Source organism: Sturnus vulgaris, chromosome 29 (assembly GCF_052056855.1).
Source record: "Sturnus vulgaris isolate bStuVul1 chromosome 29, bStuVul1.hap1, whole genome shotgun sequence".
Taxonomy (NCBI): Eukaryota; Metazoa; Chordata; class Aves; order Passeriformes; family Sturnidae; genus Sturnus; species Sturnus vulgaris.
The window spans coordinates 252,835-275,841 of NC_142271.1; the positions used below are offsets into that span (position 1 = coordinate 252,835).

The window sequence follows — 23,007 nt, forward strand, 5'->3', positions numbered from 1 at the left end:
CTGGGAGCAGGGACAGGACATGGTTTAAGTTCCCAGCAGGGAACCTGCAGAAAAAGAGGCTGATCACCTGACTTGCCCCTACTGCCATCTTCTGTCAGCCCTAACCTTTGCGCTCTTCACCCTGCACATCATATCGCTGACATCCTGCTCTTCCACATCCATCCTCCCAGATCCCTCAGAATCCTTTGGGCTCTTCCTCACCTGCCGTGAGCTGGTTCTTGTCACTGGTCACCCCCTGGAGACACAACAGAGCCAAGACCATCCAGGTTATCCTCAATGATCCAACTGGAATGTAATAGACTGCTCTGGAGAGCCAGAGTTATATAAGACTTGAGTTTAATGACTCAGCCGTTGAGGTTACATGGAAAATTATGCCTTTCCTGGGAAAGGATTCCCACCAGCTGGTTCTGACCTGTCTGCTGCTCAGCTCCTGCTCTCGGTTGGTTGTAAAAATAGAAACTGAACTACTTGGTGCTGTTCCCATGTCTCTGAAAGTTGGAAACGGGAAGCTGAAGTGGTGGTTCCAGTTTTCCTTTTGTCATGCTTTGACACTGGCCAAACACCAGGCAGGAAAGTTGTTTCCTTACCCTCTCCTGCTGCAGTTGGGCAGAGCAGAGGAAAAGAAATGAAGGGCTCATGAGTTAAGGACTAGGAAAAAAAACCACTAAAGGCAAAACAGACTCAAATTTAAAGGTATAAAGGAAATGTATTATTAATAGAGTCAGAAGAGGAGAATGAGAAGTAAAATGAGCCTTTAAAACACCTTTTTCTCCCCCAGGCCCTCCCTCTTTCCCACTGACAGAGCAGGGAGACAGGAGGTGGGGGTTTTAGTCAGTTGGTCACTTGAGATATTCTTCTGTTTGCTCAGGGAGGGGAGTCTTTTCTCTGCTATGCTGTGAGGTCCCTCCCATGGGCAAACAGTATTCCCAAAACTGCTGTGGTGTGGGTCACTCATTCACAGGTGTGTAGTCTTTTAAGGATAGGCTGCTCTAGTTTGGAAGCAGGGGCTCTCTCTCTCTCTATTTGGGTCTCCTACTGGCTTACAGCTTTCTCTGGCATCCACCCGCTCCAGTGTAAGCCCTTTTCTCATGGGCTGCAAGTGAATTTCTTTTGCATCCCCCGTGGACTTCATGCATTACAGGGGGACAGTTTGTTTCACCATGGTCCTCACCCTGGCTTGCAGAGAATCTTGGCTCAAACGCTTGGAGCAACCTCCTCCCCCACTAACTTTGGTGCTGGCATGTTGTTTTTTCTCGTGTGCTCTCATGTCTTCCTCTTCGCTGACTAGAAGAAAATCTGCTGCTTGTAGGTACTCTTGCCAACAAGTCCCACTAATTCTTGCAAGATCCTGCAGCGCTGAGTTGATCTCGTCTAGGTTCCACGTCAGGGACTCACTTGCAGTATTTCCGTTGCTGGTCAGGTGGCCTCGCTGCCATTGTGCAAGCAGTGGCCCTGCAGCGCTGGCACCATTTAAGGCCTCTCCTCATGCGGGGCCCCGCCGAGGGCGGGCAGACACCCTCCCGGCCCTTCTGCCCCGTGGCTGGGGCAGCCAGGCAGGCAAGGCTCACCCCGGGCCACAGCAGCATGGCCCTGCCTCTCCACCCCTGGGTAAAATCTGCCCCTGTGCTGTTTTGATTTTCTTCTTAAATGTCATCACAGAAGCATTACCAACCTAATTGGGCCAGCAGCATCTCCATCTTCAGAGCCATCCGAGGTTGGCACTGTCACAGGGTGGAAGCTTCTAGCAGCTTCTCACAGAAGCTACTCCTGTGGCTCTCTTCCGCTACCAAAAACCAGGCTGTGCCCCATCAACACATCTTTTCTTCCAAATATTCCAAAACCTCCACTCAACAAAATGGAAAAATAGAAATTAAAGCTTTATATTTTATTAAGATAATGGAACTTTACACACACACAAAAAAAAAACCACCCCAAGGAAACAGAAACCCAAAGCTGATGCAACCATTTAAAGGCAGACTCTTTCCTTGTAACCTGTGTGAGGGGAAGGGGACAGTGACAGCCCAAACAGAACAAAACCCCCTCAGGAATCTGGGCGGGACTTCTTCTCCTTCCTACTGATGTTAACCCCTTTTCTTTTCTGCATGGTCGATTCACTGCTGGTGCTTGTTTCACTTTGGATGATTTTCTCTTCCAAAGGCTTGGAAGTCTGTGAGGACCCAAGAAATAAAAGAGCTGTGAATAATTTAATTTTACAGTCATTGGAATGCCCTATGCTCCACCAAGGTCAGAGACGACTGTACTCTGGCTCTTTTGCAGTGAGCCTTTATTATTCTGCTCCTGCTGCTGGGATTTTTAGGAAGGGGGATGACAGGAGAGCAAGATAGTGGTTGAGCAGAGCAGTAGAACACACATAGATAAGCCAGGTCGCTCCAGGGTTCTGTGTGTTGTTGCAGGGATAGCTGCACTCTGTGCTTTCCTGAATACCACAGTTAACTTGGAAATGCATTCAGAGCTGGAGCAGTGAGCATGGCTCCCACAAGGAAGATATCCCCATCCCAGAAAGGGTGTTACCCAAATCAGCTGCAGGGAGGGAAGGCACCTATAGAAGGGAGAAGGCCCAAAGGTAACTGATTTTGGGCAGAGGTTTTGATCTGCTTAAGTGTGATTTTATTTTTATAAGACTCATTGCTGAGGTGACAGAGAAAAAAGGAGGCAGGAAGAGAGGAAGGACGATGGGAGGAAGGCTGAATTCCACCAGGGAATAGGGAGACCAGTCAGTGAATGGATGAGCAGGTGGAGAACAGGCACAGGTGGGCATCAGGCATAGGAGGACAGGGAACAGAGCTGAGGGAGGACAGGGGGCTGCAGGATCCCTGGGAAGGGTTTATCCATCTGTCCCTCCTCCTCCTTGAGGAGGATGGCAGTTATTAGTGAATGAGCACATTTAATTGGAAGGAGAGAATGCAATGAGCTTAAAAAAAATTATGAAATTGAATACATATCCAAAACACAGAGCAGAAGGGGAGGAAGGAAAGAACAAAGCAACTGTGAAAGGGAAACAGACAAAAAAACTGTAGAGGTAGCTACACCAAGCGAACAGAGGTCCTTACCCTCAGCTGCCCTGCGTATTTCTCGGTCCACTCCCTGGCGTTGAGCAGGAACAGCTGCTTGTTGTACTTGTACTCCGAGGACTAAATGGGAAGCGCAAAACAAGGACAGAGACTTGATTGAATACACGTCACCAAGAAGATGGGACAAAGTCTGGCTTTAGGACTCCTAAACTAGACTAAAACTGCAACAAGCATGAAATGTAAAATTCATGTAGTTTGCTTGAAGAACTCGTGCTGCCATTTGCACTGAAGATAATGGCTTGAAAACAAAACCTTGACCATATCTTCTGGCCTCAGCTGCTTCAGGGAAGCCCAAAGATGCCCCAGCTGATCCAGGTCAGGCCACACTCCTAGTGTGTCAATTCAGAGTGAGTGAAGTGGAAGTTGAGCCTAAATCCAGCCCCTCATTCCCTCCCTGCCTGTGTCCATGGCCAGGAGAGAGGGAAAGGAGTTCACGTACGATATCAGCCATGAGAGGATCGTCAGGGTTGGGCTCTGCCATCAGCAGCTGGATGGAAGTCAGCAGGGTGGAGATGTTCAGGGAAGGCCTCCACGCACCCTGTAAGTAAAAAGGATGAGAGCAGCAGCTCAGAGAGAAACCAGCACACAGCAGCCCAGAGACACCTTAGAATCCACAGCACTTCAACCCAACCTGCCCACAGCTGCCTTGAGCTTCCAGCACATAGTGCCCCATGGAACACAGCAGACCCACTCTCAATACAAGGAAGCCCAACTGACAGCCAGGGTAGTGGTCATGGCTCCAAGGCTGCCAGAGCTCACACAGCATTTGGATAAAGCTGTCAGGCACACAGTGGGACTTCGGCTTGTTCTGTGCAAATCCAGCTCGTGGCCCTGATGATCCTTGTGTGTCCCTTCCAACTCAGGAGATTCTCTGGGCTGTATCCTGCACGTCTCTGCTGTGCAACTCACTTTCAGACCTAATGCATTTTGACTCCAATCTTTAAAGCCTTGGAAACTTATATGGAACAGAGAACATCATGTTCTGGCTCTAAACAAAGGAGATGTCACTTAAAACTTCATTCCCTGCTCCCTGTAAATAAGTCAGGAGCAAACAGACATTCAATCAGGCTTTTACAAGAAGCAGATAAGGAGTTCATTATCCTGCCCAGGCTCACTTACCCACAGCCAAGGACTCTCTTACCTTCGGGGGTAACTTAAGAACATCCAGGCAAATCCTTCCAGCAGAGTCAATGTTGGGATGGTAGATGGGGGTCAAAAAGCGAATCTTTGGTGGCTCAAACGGGTACCTGAAGGGATAAGCATAAAGAAACAAAAGTTATTGTTATATCTATAGGCCCAGTTGTTTTGCCACCCGAGCAATGCCATAATTTCCTCCTCCCAGCCTACATGACACCTCTCCCCACAAATCTTTGGGGGCAGCGCTCTGCCTTTACTGCTTCCAGCTGTGTCTGACTAACATTTCCTAGATAGCCTTCCACAAAGGAACAACATAAGAAACTTGGTACTGATGAACAAGCTCTTTCCAGAAAGTTTTGAGACAGTATGATGAGGCAAAAGTCTTATCGTTGCACTTTTAGGTTTTTAATCACACATCTTTGATATTCAATGCAAAGTAAGTTTATCAGCTACTAGAAAAACTGCATTCCTTAAAAAGAGGGTCTCAATTCCTTGTTGAGAGGATAAAGGCAAGACTCACATGTTAGCATTTACAGCCAATACTTTACATCAGTTTACTCATATTTAAAGCAGAACGACACTAACTACTTAATCAGAGAATCAGCCTGGTTTGTGTTATAAGGGACATTAGAGTGCATTTCACTCCACCCCTGCCATAGCAGGGACACTTTCCACCAGCCCAGGTTGCTCTAAGCCCTATCCAACCTGGCCTTGAACACTTCCAGGGATAGGGCAGCCACAGCTTCTCTGGGAACACTGTGCCAGGGCCTTCCCACCCTCACAGGGGAGAATTCCTTCCTAATTGATCTAGCTTGATCCTATTGCCTACTTACCTTTCAGGAACTATGATTTCCAGGTTGAATATTCCTTTCTCATAAGGTGTGTCCACACCTCCTAAAATTTCTTTAGGAGCAAGATGAAAATACAAGAATTACATTCAAAATCAGAAATACAGAATGGTTTGGGTTGGAAAGGACCTTCAAGATCCTCTCGTTGTCCAGCAGTCCCCATGTATCTCCTACAGTTACAGAGCTGCTCAGGTGACAGAACCATAGAATGTTAAGGGTTGGGAGGGACCTTAAAGACCACCCAGTTCCAGAAACCCCTTCCATTATCCCAGATTGCTCCAAGCCTCATCTAAGCTGGATACTCCCAGGGATGGGACAAGTCACAGTTTCTCTGGGCAACCTGTGCCAGGGCCTGACTACTCTCACAGGGGAGAATCCAGGAATAAAAAATGTCATCTTATGTAAGACCAGTTCCACTCCCCAGCAATCAAAACTAAGGGCAGACCAGCCAAGGGACAGGCTAAACTGTGTTTAAAGGAAACTAAAATCCAACACTTCCACATAGCCTATAAAGCCCAAAGCACACACAGACCTAGCACCAAACTTCAACCCAGCCCTGCCTTTGGGAACCCCCAAGGTACATACGTGCCCGCAGGTCATCGAGCTGCCCGTTCTGCCAGCAGGTGATGCCTGGAGGTGGCTCTGTAGCCAGGAGGGAGAGCTCCCTTGTCAGCCGTGACACTCTCTGCATGGTGCTGGAGCTCCAAGACCGAGTTCTATTCCTGACAGATCTGGATTTTCAAAAATAGCACTTTAAACTGAGCATTTCTCTTGGCTAAGGACATGGGTTTTGAGCTATTATCCTGACGTGATACCAGAGTCACTGAGAGGCTGAGCCACCTCCTGGAGCTGCTCTTGCACCCAGATGGAAGAGGGGCATTATAATCCATCCCATCCCCTCAGTCTCTAGCTAAGTCTAACAAATCCTAATGAACTGGGAGGCCATGACTAGGCTCCAAACCCTTTATAGGACTGTAATATCTGCCCTGGGACCACTCGTGTCCCATCACGGTTAACGTACCCACTGCACTGCTAGAACCACTCATCAGTGCCCCTTCCTACCCAAAGACCCCATCTCCCCCCTTCTGTCCGGGGGAAACGTGAAAGCTGCTTCAGGGATGGGCCACTCCCTGCCACAGCAACGCCCCTAATACTCCTAAAGCAAGGGTGTGTTCTGCCCCTCCAGTCCCCATAGACGGAGACATAGGGCCACCCCACCACTGCACCCCGAGAGGAACGATAACCCACCACAGCCCTAAGCACTCACCCTGCGGATGGGGGACAACCCCTAGGCCTAAGTGCCCCCTCCGGGGATTATTCTTTCCCTCAGGTACCATTAATACCACACAGACTTCCCCCTAGAGCATGCTTAACTTATCCCCACTAAAGAAGCTTTGCAGCTCCCCTCCATCAGCCAAATTCATTACTCTCGACATCATTACCCCCACACACGGACAAGAGCTGCGCACCCCTTCCCACGGATGAGAATGGCCACCCACAGCCTCACCCCTCCCAAAGCCCTTACACAATCCCTTCGGAACGGCCTCTGACCTCTCTGATAACTAACTACCTCTCACTCTAACTAATTAACGCTCCCCGACAAAGAGCGAGCGCCGACTCCCGCCGCCCAGACCCGTGAGGCAGCGCGCGGCGGAGGCCGCACTTCCGCTGTCCCCTGGCAACGGGCGGACGCCTGGCGGGCAGCACCACCCCCTGCGCCGCTGCTCGGGCCCTGATTGGGCTGCCCTGGCGCTCATCCCCGCCCCGCAATTGAATTGAGGCGCTTCCATTGGGTAAGCGCTGTGGGCGGGAATACAAGCCCCGCCCCTTCTTAAAATGCACGCTAGGGGCGTGGCCTGAGGCAGCTCTGGGGAGGCGGGAGCGGGGCCGGAACCGGTCGGGGGCCCTCCTGGATTCCCGACTCCAGGATGCTCCAGCCCTGGGATCCTCCCAGTCTGAACCGCGTTAAACCTCCGTGGGCAGCGGGCAGGGCTCCGCTGGGGGTGCTCCTTCCATAACCCACCCGTCCCGGCCGGCGTTGTGTAACCGGCCCCGTGGGGCGAGGAACCAGCGACGCGTCCGCCGCCACCACAGCCCGTGGGGAAGGAGGTAAAGGCGGGGAGGAGCTGGGACGCCAGGCTGGCCCCTTCGCTCTCAGCTGTTGTGGGGCTGGAGCAGGACCGCCCTCCCCCGTTCCCTCCTCGCCACTTCCCCGCCCGTCTGAGGGGCCCGGGTAGGGGGTCCTGGAGCCTCAGCCCGGCTCCCTCACCCTCCCTCCGCCCCGTCCCCCATGGGCAGAGACTCTCGGGGGTGGTTCTCGACCCGCTGCAGGAGAAGCCCCGTCAAGCCCCTACACTTGGATGGGTTTGGGACTTATTTCCTTCTCTGACTCAATATGCCATTTTCTTGCATCAAAGCTGTATCCAATACCGTATTTATCACAAGTATTCAAGGAGGGGAAAGAACCTAGAGATTGGAATCAACAGTAGTCTCAGGTCTGTTTCAGTGCAGAGAGTGGGATTATGGAGCCAGATTTATGCAAAAAATTCATTCTTAGATCCCAATTAAGAATTATTCTCAAGCCTGTCAAATCAGAATAGCATTAAACAACTTAACAGGGATAATTATTCCACTTCCCACCGTGGTTTCAGAGAGCAGGTGTGAGGCTGCTCTTTCTAGGTGTATGACACCTCTGTTTATCTGTTTCACTGTTGCTTCTGAAGCAGCCAGAATATAGTCAAGAAGCATTTGACAGTGGAGAGTGCCTCACAGAGGAAATGAAACTATTAAAAATTTATCTTCCCAGTTCCTAGGCCTTGGTGTGTCCCTGCTCCATGTGGCTCTGTCAGCTCCAAGGGCCAGTGGGACCAGAGAGGAGCTGCCTGCAATCCTACTCCTTCTCTCTTGGGAATTACACAAAAACTTGAGTGGCTTAGACCATCTTTGCTGCAGAAGCCACCTCAGTGCAGATATTTATAGTATTTAGGGGTGTTTAAACCTGGACAACTAATTTCTGGGTGCACGTAGGAACAGGAGCAGCATAATGGGGTTTGGATAGTGTCACTGACAACCCTTGCATACCTCCAGCACATTCCTGCCTGTGGAGAGACATGCTCAGCAGCAGGAGAGCCAGGATCAGTGTCTGTGTGCCCTCCTCTTTTTGGGGTGACGTGTTGTAAAGACCCTGGAGCATCAGCTGTGCCACCCTCAAGGTAAGGCCTGGTTTTCCCTGCTTTCTGTCTTGGTATATATGTCCCAAAGTGCAGGGATGAATCCAGTGTGGGGTGTATTTTCTGCCTGCCTGGTTGATTTTTGGGGAATAGATGTGATCTGGATGTGGCAGGGAGTCTGCTCAGCCTTGCTTGGGTGAATGGACCCAAGTCACTAGTTCATGGAGAGGTGGAAAAGTAACAGTGAATAAATCCCAACAGGATGTCAATGACAGACTGCACTTGCTCTGCCTTCTTTAGCATCCCAGAGCATCTTTCCTTTCCCCGTGACATGACAGAAGTGTCTGAGAGCGCAGTTCTTTTCTGGCACCACCCATGGCCTGCAAAAGTGATCCCCCTCCCCATTCCTTCCCACCCAGTAGGGGATCCCAGCTGCTCACCCAGCTTTGACACCTCTTTGGCTCTAGGTTCCTTCCCTCCCCAGTGAGCTTCAGCCCCTTTTAATGGAGCCCCTGCTCCTCCCAGCCTCTTTTAATGAAATCCTTGTCCCCCAGCTCTCATTCCCACAGTCTCCTTTAATGGGATCCCCGGAGCTGCCCTTAACCCACACCCTACAGCCCACCCAGACCCTGGCCTGGGGCTGCCTGCCCTGTGCCCAGTCCCTGTTGTGGTGTGATCCTGCTCCCCACTGCCCCTGCAGGGATGCCATGACTGGAAGGGATGGGATGAGATGGAATGGGTCCCAGCCTGGGGACTTACCCTGGGGCCATCCCATGGGCTGTGTGGGGCACTGGGCTCAAAGCGGTCCCAGGTGTGTGAGACCAAGGGGCACAAGGTGAGCGTGGTCCCACAGGCATCATGGAGCTGCAGGGCCCTGGATTTGGGGTGACCCTGCAGACCGTGTGGGGTCACAGGGCTTGGGACAGCCTCAAAGGCCGTAATGCTGTGGGGGCCTTGGAGCCCCTGACTAGTGCAGTCCCTCAGTGAGGTTGGCTGGTGCATAGGGTGCAAGGGACTCTTCCAGCATACTTTGCATGGTTTAGTACCCAAAAATGCCAGGTGGGTGCTCCCCTGAGCAGCAGGAATCACCGTGTTTTTCCGGTTCTCCCAGGAAGTGAGTGCAGGGCGGTGCCAAGCTGGGGCACAGGGCACAGCACCCCACACAGCCCAGCCCTGCCTTGGGCTGCACCCCGTGCTCGTGAGTTTGGGGCCTTACTGGGGGGTTGTAACAAAGTGGGTGTGTCTGGGTGCTGCTGGTGCATGTGTTTGGGAACGGAGAAAATCAGATTTATGGAAAAGCTGCTGAATGTGAATTGAGCAGAGACAAGGGCTGAGTTGCCTGGTGCAGCCATTGCTGAGGTGGTGAGTGGAGCTGTTTGGCCGGAAGATCTGAGCTGGATGAGGGATTGTTGTTTGGTTCTTTGCTAATCCCTAATCTCTTCGTTCTCCTCTGGGGGTAAGGCTCGAAATTAGCAGCAGGTGGGGACCTACGTGTGAGGTGGGCGTTGAACTTCCCCAGTTTTACACAGGAAAGCAAGTTTAGGAGGTCCTGCTGGGCTTGGAGCAGACACGAGGTGGCAGCTACGCTCCTCCTTTGCTTCCTGGCATCTGCTGTGTCCATTGTCCTGAACAGGGCAGCCAGAGCTTGGGAGCTGCTTTCCAAACTGTACCCTGAGCGTCTTCAGCCTAAGACCCGAGGTTACCACTCCTGCCAACCCTCTGAACTCAGCTGAAGTAGTTCAAAGGGGAATAAATATGAATCAAGAGTAGTTTTGTGTCATTATCACACCCAGCTCTGTTCTGGAGGCAGGCTGGGAGAGCTGGGGATGTCCAGCCAAGAGAAGAAAAGGGGAGACCTCAGACCCCACTCTAGTGCCTAAAGGGGCTCCAAGACAACTAGAGAGGGACTTTGGACAAGGGTCTGGAGAAACAAGACAAGGGAGAATGGCTTCCCACTGCTGGAGGGCAGGGTGAGATGGGATATTGGAATAAATTCTTCTCTGTGAGGGTGATGAGGTCCTGGCACAGGTTCCCCAGAGAGGCTGTGGCTGCCCCATCCCTGGAAGTGTCCAAGACCAGGTTGGATGGGGCCTGGAGCAACCTGGGCGAGTGGAAGGTGTCCCTGCCCGTGGAACTGGATGGGCTTTAATGTCCCTTCCAACCCAAACCAGTCTGGGATTCTGTGAAATCCATAAATTCAGATGTCTCCTGCTAAAATCGCCTGACAGAGGGAGTATTGTACCAGTTCTGATGAGCTGATTGCTCCTGTGGACCTCCTTGAAATAAGTTGAAGACTTCCAAAGGGTTTGCTGACAGCCACATCCATGGGGTTAAAAAGTGTTTGTGCACTAAATGGAGCTCTGGCAGCTCCATCTGTTTTGATTCCTTCCTTCTGGTGAGTGTTATTGGGACGTAATTTCATTGAGGGATTTAATTTAAGGATTTGAGTGACTCATTTGCAGCAGAGACCATTCTCTGTGGAGCTGGATGGTGATCCTGCTGCTGAATGGTGGAGCCAGAGGACAGGTTTGGTCTTGTTCCAGCGTTTCTCTCTCATGAAAACTTAACAAAGCAAGATGTTTGTTGTAAAAACTGCAGAGGATTTTTTTTGAGCTCTATTTCTAATTGTTAATTGACCTTATCCTTTATAGGGATTTGGTATCCTGAGAGGCAAGGATTCCCTTCCTCCTGTAGCCAGGATGCTGCATCGCACCATTCACCTTTTCAGGAAGGAGCTCCGGCTCCACGACAACCCAGTGCTGCTGGCTGCCCTGCAGTCCTCAGAGGCCCTGTACCCTGTGTACATCCTGGACAGAGCATTCCTGACCTCCTCCATGCACATTGGGGCCCTGCGCTGGCACTTCCTGCTCCAGTCCCTTGAGGATCTCCACAAAAACTTGTGCCAGCTAGGCTCCTCCTTGCTGGTTATTCAGGGGGAGTATGAGAGCGTTCTTAGGGATCACATCCAGAAGTGGAATATCACACAAGTGACACTGGATGCAGAGATGGAGCCGTTTTACAAGGAGATGGAGGCCAACATTCAGCGCCTGGGGGCAGAGCTGGGCTTTGAGGTGCTGTCCCTGGTGAGCCACAGCCTGTACGATACCCAGCGGTACGTGACTGCCCCAAATCCACAGCTGTCTCCAGGGAGGTCATTTTAGAAGAGAAAAGGCCAAATGTCTTGGTTTTTCTTTTTCCTTTGGAAAAAATTGGACTGTCTGAGATGAACGTGGTGCTGTTTGCTGGAGAAACTTTGTGTGTTGCTCTCTTGGAAAGAGCAGAAGAGATTGTGCCCAGGTTTTAGGATTTCAGCCTAAAGAGCTGGTTAACTTTTTCCTTTTGGGCAGTTTACTTCACCTAAAAACTTACTGTTTTAAACGAGTGAAAGAAATTCTCCATCACATTTATTAGGGCTTGTGGAAGTTCTATTAAATATGGTAAAGAGCTTTTGGTGTCAGATTTTTTCCAAATCTTTCAAATCAACTTTCACTGTTGTCTGAATACACTTGGATCCAAGCTGTTAGTCAGTGCTGAATGACTGAAGATATTGAAATTACTAAGAAGGAAAGCAGTAATAACTAAACCAGCCCTAACACTCCAATTTTGCAAAACCCCTAAATTATGTAAATGAATGGATGTGTGTAACTTGCTGTCTTGAATTCAAGCTGTTTGCACAGGTGTTTGTTCAGAGAGGACAGTTATTTACTGCCCTGAACCTGGTTTTTGTGGCACCAGATGTGTCTCACACCCTTCCCTGTGTGTCCTGGCTGTGTGTGGCTATGCAGGTGAAGCCATGGCTGGAATCCTCATTCCAGTTTTGTTGTCTTAGATCTTGAGAAACTGCTCTTGGGATAGATGTACATTCACCGAGGAGAGTTTTACTTTTAAAATCTGTAATTTCCACATTCAATTGCACTAATGGGAGTTGTTATATCCTGTGATGTCACCTTCCTGTCCACTGGCAGTTCCAGCTTCATCCTTGGTTTCTGTTGTGTGAAAAGAGATCTTATTTTTTTTTTAAAGGATTTTGGACCTAAATGGTGGGAGTCCCCCATTAACTTACAAGAGGTTCCTTCACATTCTGTCCCTGCTTGGTGACCCTGAGGTGCCTGTCCGAAACCTCACAGCTGAAGACTTCCAGTAAGTACCAACCAGTGAGTCGGAATTGCTGGTCCTCTTTCTCTGCTCAAAAGAAGAGCCAGGGCCAAATAATAATGAGGCATTTTAGATGTTTTCTTGTTTTATTTCTGTGCATGGAGAGTTATTGATTCTATGTACAGGGGATGCAACTGTCGTTGGGAGGGGAGAGGTGATGGTGGAATGGTCTGATACTCATCTCTTTTGATATTTGTGCAGCAGATTTCCCACCATGCGGGACACTTCACAAAATAATGGCTGGATTCAATGACTTAAAATTTTTTTCCAACCTTAATTGTTGGGAAGGATGAATTAGGGAAACCTTATAAATACAAGTGCTTAGCAAAATACTTTGAGAATATGGAAAATATAAGCGAAATAGAAATGGTAGCAATTTTCGACTGTGTAGCTGAAAGCAACTGAATGCCTGAAGGCCCCTTTGTTTAGATAAAGTTAGATGCTGCAAATACCAAGAAGCAAACAGACATCCTCCCTAGGCATGGCAGGAAGGGTCCCAGATAAAATGTAGAGATAAGAAAAGCAGTAAAACTTGGTAATATAGTGGTTCCTATAGGTTGCATGCAAATGTTAGAGAATTTGTATCTTGTATTAGATTGGTTGTGGAAATTAGAATATTCAACATAGAAGAAGATTTAATGTATTGTAAATGGGAAAATCGCTCTGTTTTTACTCTCTTATGCTCTTACTTTCTTCGTTCTTACTTTCTTAAGTTCTTTTCTCTTACTCTCACTCTATCCCTCCCTCTGCCTTGCTCTGAGCTGCAGTTCCTAGCAGGGCCTTATATATACCCACGCCCTACGAAATAAACTGCAAACTTTAAGACCAGAGTAAAGAGAGCGCCTGAGTTTGTCCCGACCGTCCCAAAGCAGAGATTCCTACATTTAATGATTCTGTGATTCCATAAAAGTCTTAAGCTTTTGCAAGGCACCTTGAGAAAAGCTTTTAAGAGATGTCAAGCTCCTACAGAGGAAAGCCTGGGGAATTTACTCAAAGGCATGCTCTATATTCCTCTCAAGATTTTGGACAGTAATTGGATGAACCACTATAGTTTGTTTTATTCAGGAAGTTTGGTGGAATAATCCTACTGTTCCCTCCTGGCTTTAAATCTCTCCTCCCATCTGCTATATTGGAAAGAGGGATTGAGCTCGTGTCTCCCAGGACTTGAGAAGAAGCTCAGAGTCAAGGATGTCTTGTGTTTAGCTCTGCATGAGGGGAGGTCAGTGATCCAAAGGGAGGTAAGACTGGGGCAGGAGAGAGATGGAATGGGACTACAGGAACTTGTCAGGTGACATGACATGGCCTCAGCTCAGTGCCAACCCAGGCTTGGATCTTCCTGTCTTGAGGGAGTCCTGTTAATTCCTGAACTGTCCTCAGACAGTCTGATGACAAGAATCATGTAAGTACTGGGATATATAAGTTCCTGTATTTTTTATAGCACTGTTTTTTTTCACTTTCTTGCCTCATTTGCTTGTTTGGATTTCTAAAATTAATTCTGATGAGAGATAAGTAGTTTACATGCTTCCTAGCAGGGCTGAGCTATGTCAGTGCTCTGAGAGCTGCACTGGCCCCACCTCTGTAGGTGTCTGTAGCAGAGCTGAGCCCAGGTTTGTCCAGGTAAGTACAAAGATCTGTTGATGTCTGAGTTCATTCACGGGCTGTGCAAAATCTCTGTGCCACCAGCACTTCCTTAGGCCTCTTCATCTGTGTTTAATGGGGGGGAAGGAAAACCAAACTGATGCTTTTCCAGCCACATAGGGGGCAGAGGCCTTGGGAAGCTTCAGCAACTGAGGCTGAGGAGACGTGGGGGGGCTGCTGAGGGGAGTAGGCTTGAGTAGGAACGAGCAGCCAGGGTGGCCCGGGAAGCTGATCTGCCTCCTTCCCTGTGAAACTGAGAGAGAGAAGGTTTGGATTAGATGTTGGGAAGAAATTCTTCTGTGTGAGGGTGATGAGGTCCTGGCACAGGATGCCCAGAGAAGCTGTGGCTGCCCCATCCCTGGAAGTGTCTATGGCCAGGTCGGATGGGGCTTGGAGCAGCCTGGGCGGGTGGAAGGTGTCCCTGCCCAGGGCAGGAGGTGGAACTGGATGAGCTCTAATGTCCCTTCCAACCCAAACTAGTCTGGGATTCTGTGAAACCTCTTCAGAGCAACCTCTCCTCAGAGGCACAGAAGCTGGAGTGGCCTTTGGAGGCAGCACCATAGCTGTTTAGGTTCTGAGGAGGCTCTTGGTTCCGTCCTAGGGATGGATGTGACAGCTGGGAGCAACTGGAGAGGAGCTGCCTCTGAGCCTTGTGTAGGGGATGGGAACTAAAAGGGGTCTGAGCTGCGGGTGCAGCTGACTACCCCGAGCACTGTAACTTGGTGGGACTGTTCATTTTCCCCCGCTTCAGGCTACAATTCCCTAGAGCAATTGCAGGATGAACTCTTCTCCCCCAGGAGAGTAGAGCCTGGGATTTCTCGCTGTGCTTTCATTCCCTGTGCTCTGGTTGGACTGTGATAGAGGAGGCTTGGTGTGTGCCATGGAGGGGCTGTCTCCTTCTCCTGGTTCCTGTTGCTCCTTTCATAGAGTTTTCTCTCTCACCTCAGGAGATGTAGGGCCCCTGACCCAGGCCTGGCTGAGTGTTACAGGGTGCCTCTCCCTGTGGATTTGAAGATTTCCCCAGAGAACCATTCCCCTTGGAAAGGAGGGGAGACCGAAGGGCTGCAGCGCCTGGAGCAACATTTGACTGACCAGGTCAGCCCCGATGGAACACAGGGCATGGTGGTGGCTCCTGCTGGGCTGAGATCAGCTTGGCTTGGAGGAGGGTAGCAGCTTGGACTTGAGTTTTGTTCTCCTTGATGTCTAGGAAGCAGGAGTGTTTTCCAGGCACGACATCAAACAAGCTCCTGTGATAGTGAAGCCAGTTCCAAGAGCTTTCCTCAGTTTATTACTGGACATGTGTCATCTTGTGCTGCCTGAACCCACATATCTGTTTTCATTTCAGGGCTGGGTGGCAAGTTTTACTAAACCAAAGACAATCCCAAACTCGCTGCTTCCAAGCACCACAGGCCTGAGCCCTTATTTCAGTATGGGCTGTCTGTCAGTTCGGACATTTTTTTATAGGTTGTCAAACATTTATGCTCAGGTAAGCAGATAATTGTTCCTAAGTAAGCAAATGCAAAACTGTGACATGTCTGGCATGCGAGGCAGGATTTAACACTCAGATCATCTTGGCAGAGATTTGGTGTATCAAAAATGCTGCTTTTTAAATGTCTTCTCAGTGTCCCATGAAATCTGTGGAGTGGCTCATGTTGTGTAAAACACCTGTGAATGTCTGCAGCTCTTCCCAATTAAGTTTTAGAAACGGGATGTTCATATTCTAAATTCAAACCTTCATCAGGAAATAATGACAGGACAAAGGGGAATGGCTTCAAACTGAAAGAAAGCAGGTTTGGATTAGATGTTGGGAAAAAATTCTGTGTGAGGGTGGGGAGGCCCTGGCACAGGGTGCCCAGAGAAGCTGTGGCTGCCCTGTGCCTGGAAGTGTCCAAGGCCAGGTTGGATGGGGTTTGGAGCAACCTAGGCTGGTGGAAGGTGTCCCTGCCCAGGGCAGGGATGGAGTGAAATGGGCTTTAAGGTTCCTTCCAACTCAAATCATGGTTCTATGAGTAGGGAGAAAACAGACCTAGGATCAGCAGGGAAGCCCAGGAAAACCTTCCTAAAATTCAAGGATTTATTTTGTCTGTTTGGTAGTTCAGGGAAATTTTTGATTGGTTTATGCAGTTTTGTTTCTGGAAATCAACTGATTTTGTCTTGGATAAGTTTTAATTGTAGCATAAACCAAAACCACTTTTTGAAATCTTGTTTAATTTTTAAGAAGTGAGCTTGAAACCAACCCAAGAAAACCAAGATCCTCCTTTACTTCCATCATAAGATTATCTTTTGAGACATGGCTGAGCTACCTGAATTCAGTTAACATGTTAATAAACACATGCTTGGTGTAAGAAATCCCAGTGTGATACTGTTTTGGAACGTAGATGGAGAATGTTTGAGGTAACACTGAGGTCTAGCAGTTTGGCTTTGCTTTAGGCCAGACAGCATTGCCTCAGATCTTTGATTTCCTTGACTTGAATGCTAAAGTGCCTTGAAACCAGTATTGTAGTCAGATTAATCTTTATTTCATAGGCCTGACAGTCACAAAATGAGTGAGGCTGCAATGATATGTATGAACTGAAGCTGTCACCTTATGTCTTTTGCAGGCAAAGCACCACTCTCTGCCCCCAGTGTCGCTCCAAGGGCAGCTGTTGTGGAGGGAATTCTTCTATACAGTAGCATCAGCAACCCCCAACTTCACCCAGATGGTTGGGAACCCCATCTGCCTCCAGATCTGCTGGTACAAGGATGCAGAGAGGCTCCACAAATGGAAAATGGTAATGAGGTGCATAGCCACAGCAGCTGCATTGGAGCTTGGAGCTTTCCTCTTCCCTTGATTGGTCCCTGCTGGCAGTTTGAGGGGGTCTTGCAGTGGTGTGACAGGCTGTGAGAGCTGGAAATGTTCAGTCTGGAGAAGAGAAGGCCCCAGGGAGACCTTAGAGATCCTTCCAGTGCCTAAAGGGGATCCAGGAGAGCTAGAGAGGGACTTGTGGGAAGGGATGGAGTCACTGGACACAGGGAATGGCTTCCACTACCAGAGGGCAGGGTGAGATGGGATACTGGGAAGGAATTGTTCCCTGTGAGGGTGGTGTCCAGAGCAGCTGTGGCTGTCCCATCCCTGGTAGTGTCCAAGGCCAGGTAGGATAGGGCTTGGAGCAGCCTGGGCTAGTGGAAGGTGCCCATGGCAGGGAGTGGAATGGGCTTTAATGTCCCTTCCCATCCAAACCAGTCTGTGATTCTGTGAAAGCAATGTATGAGGGGAGAGCTGATGTTGCTGTTCTGCTGCAGGCACAGACAGGGTTCCCATGGATTGATGCCATCATGACCCAGCTGCGCCAGGAAGGCTGGATCCATCACCTGGCTCGCCATGCTGTTGCCTGCTTCCTGACACGGGGGGACCTTTGGATCAGCTGGGAAGAGGGAATGAAGGTTCACTGCTGCCTTTTATTTTCCTCTGTTCTGCCTGGCCCTGAGAAACCCTGAACAGAGTCTAGCAGTGGAAGGTTCTGCAGAGCAGGGTTTAGTTCTGCCCTTTCCTGCAGATTTCAGGGTTTATGGAATCTGTCACTCAGTGCAGTGGTGAGAAGTCATTCCTTTCCCCAAATTCTCATGATTTTTGGATAACGAGGATACTGGTGGAGACATGCTCCATGAGACATGCTGTAGCAGGTCCCAAAACCAGAGTTTTCAGGTTGCTTCGTCTTCCTTCTGTCTGTGGAGAGTGTTCCTCGTGTGCCTGTGAGGAGGCAGCCCAGGCTCCACAGTGCTGTGCTTCCAGCAGCAACCTCCACCCTTCACCTCCCAGCCTAGTTTTGTCTAGTTTTTGCAGTGTAGCCATTTCAGGAGTGTTTCTCTCTTCCCGTTCCTGATGTGCAGGTGTTTGAAGAGCTGCTTTTAGATGCTGACTACAGCATCAACGCTGGGAACTGGATGTGGCTGTCAGCCAGTGCTTTCTTCCACCAGTACACACGGATCTTCTGCCCTGTCCGCTTCGGGAAGCGCACAGATCCCCAGGGCAACTACATCAGGTCAGGGGACACCCTGACACCCCACCCCACCATCTCTGACAGCAGGAGCTGATTAACTGGTTCAGTTTGAAACAGACACATCTGTTAAACAGGGCTCATAGCAATGGCACATGAGGAAACTGAGGCATGGAGAAGCAGAGAGATACCAGTCATTCCAGGTGATGGCTGAGCAGGGCTTATGTTCGTTTGTGAGCACTTCTTGCCTCCAGCATCATGTTTGATCACCAGGCTGGCTCCGTTTTCTAAAGGACTTGAGTAGAACTGCCCACACCTTTCCTGCTCCACTCTGCACTTTGTTTCTTGCTTTTCACAGAATTCTAGGATGTGCTTGGAAGGGAACTTAACCCTCATCCACTCCACTCCCTGCCATGGGCAGGGACACTTTCCACTATCCTAAGGTTTTTCCAAGCCTGGCCTTGGACACTTCCAAGGATGAGGCAGCCACAATTTCTCTGGGCACCCTGTGCCAGGGCTTCCCCATCCTCACAGAGAGGAATATCCCAATATCCCATCTAACCCTGCCATCCTATAGTTGCACACACATAAGTTTTATTTGCTATTCTTTGCTTCAGAGTTTCATTTCCTTGTCTCTCCATAATGGGCTGATGGGCTCTCTTAAAGCACTGGGAGGTTTCCTGGGCTCACTGTGCTAATGTTGAGCAAGCAGCTCAATTTCCCCACTTCTCTTCCTCCCATCCTGTCTAGATTTGGGTATTGCCAAGGAGAAGCCTGTGCTGAGGCACCTCACAGAGTGGGACAGAAAATTACTGTCATTCTGCAACAATTTTTTAAAATTAGTTTGTTTTTAAAATTTATTAATGTTTAGGATGAAATGTCAAAAAAATGTTAAAAATCTATTTTGGAGGAAATCAAAACCGAAATGCTGTTTAAATCACCCCATTTATTCTATGCTGTAAAGTTAACTTTTGGAAGATAGCACCCATGGAGGTTTGAGAATATAAATACAACTTCTTGTGGAGAGTGAATCAGAACTTTCCTATGGATTGTAATATCAATACTAACATGGCACAGGCTGATTTACACTTCTCTGAATGTATTTGCAAATATTCATTTGCCTGCAGGATGATAAACCCCTCGATTATCCCTGTTTTGTAGGAAGTACTTGCCTATACTAAAGAACTTTCCCTCCAAGTACATTTATGAGCCCTGGACAGCATCTGAAGAAGAGCAGAAGCAAGCAGGATGTATCATAGGTAATTCATTCACATTCCTTACTAAGGATTTTCCTGCTGCTAACTATCCAAAATAAATGTGTATGAGATGGAAGCATTTCAACATAAGCCATTTTTCTTCTGAAAATGGATGAACCCAACAGCCTTCCTTCTGTTCATTCTCCATTAACATTTTTTTATTGGAGTCTCATTTCACAGTACATATTTTTGCCTCAACTTTATGTCCTAAAACTCTTGGATCACTCCATACTTTTGCCTTTGAATTTATCCAATCTTGGATGCTTGGCTGCTTTAAATAGTATCAGAACATCTTGTGCTTTTACTCCTGCTCTAACACATCTCTGAAGGCTCTTTTGTCAAAGTGGGGGCTCTTCTCTTTGATGGAGAGGATTAGGCACTTCCATTCAAGAAAAGCTGGAAATATTTCAAATACAGGGAAAATGTCCTTGCTGAGTGTGGTAAAGGCTCTGTCTCCACGTTACCCAGGTCAGGATTACCCCTTCCCCATGGTGAACCACAAGGAAGCCAGTGACCACAACCTGCAGCTGATGAAACGGGTCAGAGAGGAACAGCACAGAACAGCCCAGCTCACAAGAGGTGAGAGGTGCCTGCAGCACCCACGTTCCCTGTGCTGTGACACACAGGCTGTCCCCAGGAACCCAGGGCTCTGGGGCTTGGCTTTGGGTGCTTTTCCAGGATGTTTTTCCTCTTTGGATACCAACATCATGCGCAGCTCTTCTGGTTACTGTTAAAACGCTGTCCCAAGTGTGAGAACAAGAGTGTGAGCCTTTTCTTCCTTCCCTCTCTCCTTAGAGCATCCTCTTGCCTGCTGCAGAAATGCCTTCTCCAAAACAGATCTTCTCCCCCTGCCCTGACTCCCCCATCCCTAGGCTGGCTGGGTGTGCCTCCAAGGTGCAGAAATCTCTGCAACTCTGCCCATGCCTCTTGTAAATCAGAACATTCTTGTTCGTCCTTGATACCATGATCTGCCCTATGCCATAGCAGAGACTGAGATTCCCACTGAGCACAAAGCTCTGGAGAAGTGAGTTTTTCCAAGAAATTTACCTTTTGGCATGGTTTTCTGCACTGCTTAACCCTATGGATAACAAACAGGTAGTTATCAGGTAAGGCTAGGACAGTCAAACTGTGCTGAGCCTGAAGTAATTAATTAATTAGGTCACACAGATTTGTCACTTATGGTGCCTGTGCTCTTAAAATTGAAATCCCAGGGCCTGTGGTGAGCTCAGAGGAATCCTTCACAGTAAAACATGGAATCTCAGCCTGGTTTGGGTAGGAAGGGACATTAAAGCTCATCCAGTTTCATCCCCTGACATGGGCAGGGACACCTTCCACTATCCCAGGCTGCTCCAAGCCCTGTCCAACCTGGCCTTGGACACTTCCAGGGATGGAGCAGCCACAGCTGCTCTGGGCAACCTGGACCAGGGCCTCCTCATCCTCACAGGGAAGAATTTCATCCCAATATCCAACCTAACTCTATCCTCTGGCAGTGGGAAGCCATTCCCCCTTCTCCTGTCCCTCCAGGCCTTTGTCCCATGTCCCTCTCCATCTCTCCTGGAGCCCCTTTAGGAAAGGTCTCGAAGGTCTCCCTGGAGCCTTCTCTTCTCCAGGCTGAACATTCTCAGCTCTCCCAGCCTGGCTCTGTAATGGAATTTAAGTAACAAAATACCTTTTTATTTTACAGGGGGCCACAGCAGCCTCTTTATATTATAGAAACCCGACATGCAGCAGCTGAGGGGAACCTTAACTATTCCTTCCTTCACTGCTCTGATCTGAGGGAATTAATTGTTCCCAACCCTGAAATGGATACCTATTAATGTGTCCAGGAGGTCACACATTGGCTTAGTACAGTTATAATCACTGACAGTTCTTCCAGCAACCCTGTGGTACCAGGGACTAAATGTTGGGAGTGCTGCTGGAGATAGGTAGAGTGAAAATTTTGAGCATCCCTGACTCCAAACATTATCCCAACACCCATCTCAGTATGAAAACCAGCTCATACAGGTGAGCAGATGTTGGACTAGAGTAAGGGCTAAGGAGTTGGATGGGACTTGGAACAATCTGGAAGGTGTCCCTGCCCGTGGCACGGGGTGGAATGAAATGAGCTCTAAGGCCCCTTCCAACGCAATCCATCTTGGGATTTCATGATTCTTGATGCCTATGAACAGAAGCATTTTCTGACACTTTGTATCTTCACGTGACTGAAGTCAGAGAAGGCTTTGCAAACTTTAATCCTTCTTTCTTTCTTGTTGTAGATGATGCAGATGACCCCATGGAAATAAAGGTAAAACGTGACCATTCCGAAGAAAACTTTTCAAAAGGAAAAGTGGCCCGAATGATGGAATAAACCAAAATTCCCTCAGGAGTCACTGCTGGGTACCAAAAAAAAGGCAAGAGGAGAGAGCCAGGGGCCAGCTGAGCTGTCCAAAGCAGTGTCCTCTATACTTTGCCCTGCTAATGGTGCCTCTTGCTTGTGACCTGGCCTCAGGAGACGTGTTGAATCTTGAGCAGTTTTAGTGCAGTTATTTTGGATGGAATTGTTTATCTGTGAGTGGCTTCCGGACCATTTGTTGAAGCTGTTGAGTGAATGCAAGAGGTGCCTGGTTGTGGCAGGTCCTGCTGCTGCAGCATCCTTCAAATCCATGTGTTTCATGCACCTGTGTAAATAATTTTGTGACAAATACTCATCTTAATGTCAGAAGACCATGTGCGCATTAATATGCTCGCACATTAGTATTAGGACCTCGATTTGCTTGCCTTGTAGCGATAGAGACTTAGGGATGTTCAAATTATTTATTTTAAATTCCCAGTTTGTGATTGTAGTCCCCAGTTTGGGGAGACAGAGCAGAGTGCAGCCTTGTACTGTGTGTGTAGTTTTTAAGTCATAAGTAGGAATTACTATGTATTTTAAGGACGATGTTGAAAATATCTCACTAAATTAGGGCTAATATGCAACTTCATCACCATAATTCTCTTCCTTGGCTAACTAGAACTGCAGGACAGAGATTAATTCTCTCATGTACAATATGGAAAAATTTCCTCTCCCACTGAAGTGTATTGTTGCGAAGTTTGACAAGGCCAGATTAGTAAATTATGGTTAGGGGTTTGGGGGTGGCGTAGGGCAGTGGGGTTTTCATGGCTTGGGTTTGGAAAGAAATAAAACTTATTTCTGACATGAACAATGCAAGGGCTCTGGAGCAATCTGTTACCACAATTGACATCCATCAGTCTTCTCGGGAAAGCTGGTGGCACAACAGCTCCAGCAGCAATCCAAAGTCCTTGGAAGCATCCCAGGATCTAGTGCAGGAGCAGCACAGGAACCATGAGCACCAGGAGGAGGCCATAAACTGCAGGATCTTTCAATGCTGCTGGAGATCTGCAGGGCCTGTCAGGGCAGACCATGCTGGCAGCAGGGCAGTGAGGTGTAAATACAAAGCTGCAAGGACCTTCTTGCTGCTCCAAGCCTGCATCAAGCTCCTGGAGCTGCCCGTGTTCCCTGACACTTCAGCCCTCCAGCAAACCTAATGACTTGCAGGAATGGCCAGAAGGAAAGGCCTCCTGCCTTCCCCTTTATGGAAGGTAGAATTCTGAGGTGGTACTTGTTTCTTTGGAGAGATCTGCTGCTCTGAAGCCTCCTGGCATTCCTCCCCTCTGTCACTGGGCTCCTTCCTGTGCCTGATGGGATTTACAGCATCTCTGAAGGGATTGCGCCCACCCACAAGAAGGGCTGGAAG

The 23,007-nt window shown here is 48.8% G+C and overlaps 2 protein-coding genes across 8 annotated transcripts; one reads left to right on the forward strand and one right to left on the reverse strand.

Moving 5' to 3' along the window:
- Positions 1-1,870: 1,870 nt before the first annotated feature.
- On the reverse strand, positions 1,871-6,789 carry UBE2T (ubiquitin conjugating enzyme E2 T). Of its 4 annotated transcripts, none has more exons than XM_088180574.1 (7): positions 6,648-6,789; positions 5,663-5,808; positions 5,063-5,132; positions 4,234-4,339; positions 3,532-3,630; positions 3,072-3,152; positions 1,871-2,167 (listed from the first exon to the last, which is right to left on the reverse strand). In XM_088180574.1, the coding sequence occupies exons 2-7, from the start codon at positions 5,766-5,768 to the stop codon at positions 2,042-2,044; spliced, it is 588 nt and encodes a 195-aa protein (XP_088036700.1). In that variant the 5' UTR covers positions 5,769-5,808; positions 6,648-6,789; the 3' UTR covers positions 1,871-2,041. The 4 variants fall into 4 exon arrangements, with proteins under 4 accessions (XP_088036700.1, XP_014747450.1, XP_088036701.1 ...); XM_014891964.2 differs by having other exon boundaries at positions 6,603-6,748; XM_088180575.1 differs by having other exon boundaries at positions 6,629-6,739.
- A 141-nt stretch (positions 6,790-6,930) lies between these two features.
- Positions 6,931-22,455, forward strand: LOC106862783 (cryptochrome-1-like). Of its 4 annotated transcripts, XM_088180571.1 has the most exons (12): positions 6,931-7,186; positions 8,165-8,289; positions 10,899-11,359; positions 12,271-12,387; positions 14,988-15,135; positions 15,386-15,526; positions 16,641-16,811; positions 17,323-17,463; positions 17,911-18,062; positions 19,179-19,276; positions 19,742-19,852; positions 21,529-22,455. In XM_088180571.1, the coding sequence occupies exons 3-12, from the start codon at positions 10,947-10,949 to the stop codon at positions 21,618-21,620; spliced, it is 1,584 nt and encodes a 527-aa protein (XP_088036697.1). In that variant the 5' UTR covers positions 6,931-7,186; positions 8,165-8,289; positions 10,899-10,946; the 3' UTR covers positions 21,621-22,455. The 4 variants fall into 4 exon arrangements, with proteins under 4 accessions (XP_088036697.1, XP_088036698.1, XP_088036699.1 ...); XM_088180572.1 differs by lacking the exon at positions 15,386-15,526; XM_014891999.2 differs by lacking the exons at positions 6,931-7,186; positions 8,165-8,289 and adding an exon at positions 8,308-9,445.
- Positions 22,456-23,007: the final 552 nt, after the last annotated feature.

What these genes read in the sequence shown, in the direction of transcription:
- UBE2T (XM_088180574.1), bottom strand. Translation starts at nt 5,768, where the DNA reads ATGCAGAGAGTGTCACGGCTGACAAGGGAGCTCTCCCTCCTGGCTACA. An exon ending in ATCCTCTCATGGCTGATATC is followed by an intron (nt 3,153 to 3,531) that starts GTACGTGAACTC and finishes CTTCCCATTTAG; the next exon opens with TCCTCGGAGTACAAGTACAA. An exon ending in AATACGCAGGGCAGCTGAGG is followed by an intron (nt 2,168 to 3,071) that starts GTAAGGACCTCT and finishes GGGTCCTCACAG; the next exon opens with ACTTCCAAGCCTTTGGAAGA.
- LOC106862783 (XM_088180571.1), top strand. Translation starts at nt 10,947, where the DNA reads ATGCTGCATCGCACCATTCACCTTTTCAGGAAGGAGCTCCGGCTCCAC. An exon ending in TGTCAAACATTTATGCTCAG is followed by an intron (nt 15,527 to 16,640) that starts GTAAGCAGATAA and finishes TGTCTTTTGCAG; the next exon opens with GCAAAGCACCACTCTCTGCC. An exon ending in CCCCAGGGCAACTACATCAG is followed by an intron (nt 18,063 to 19,178) that starts GTCAGGGGACAC and finishes CCTGTTTTGTAG; the next exon opens with GAAGTACTTGCCTATACTAA.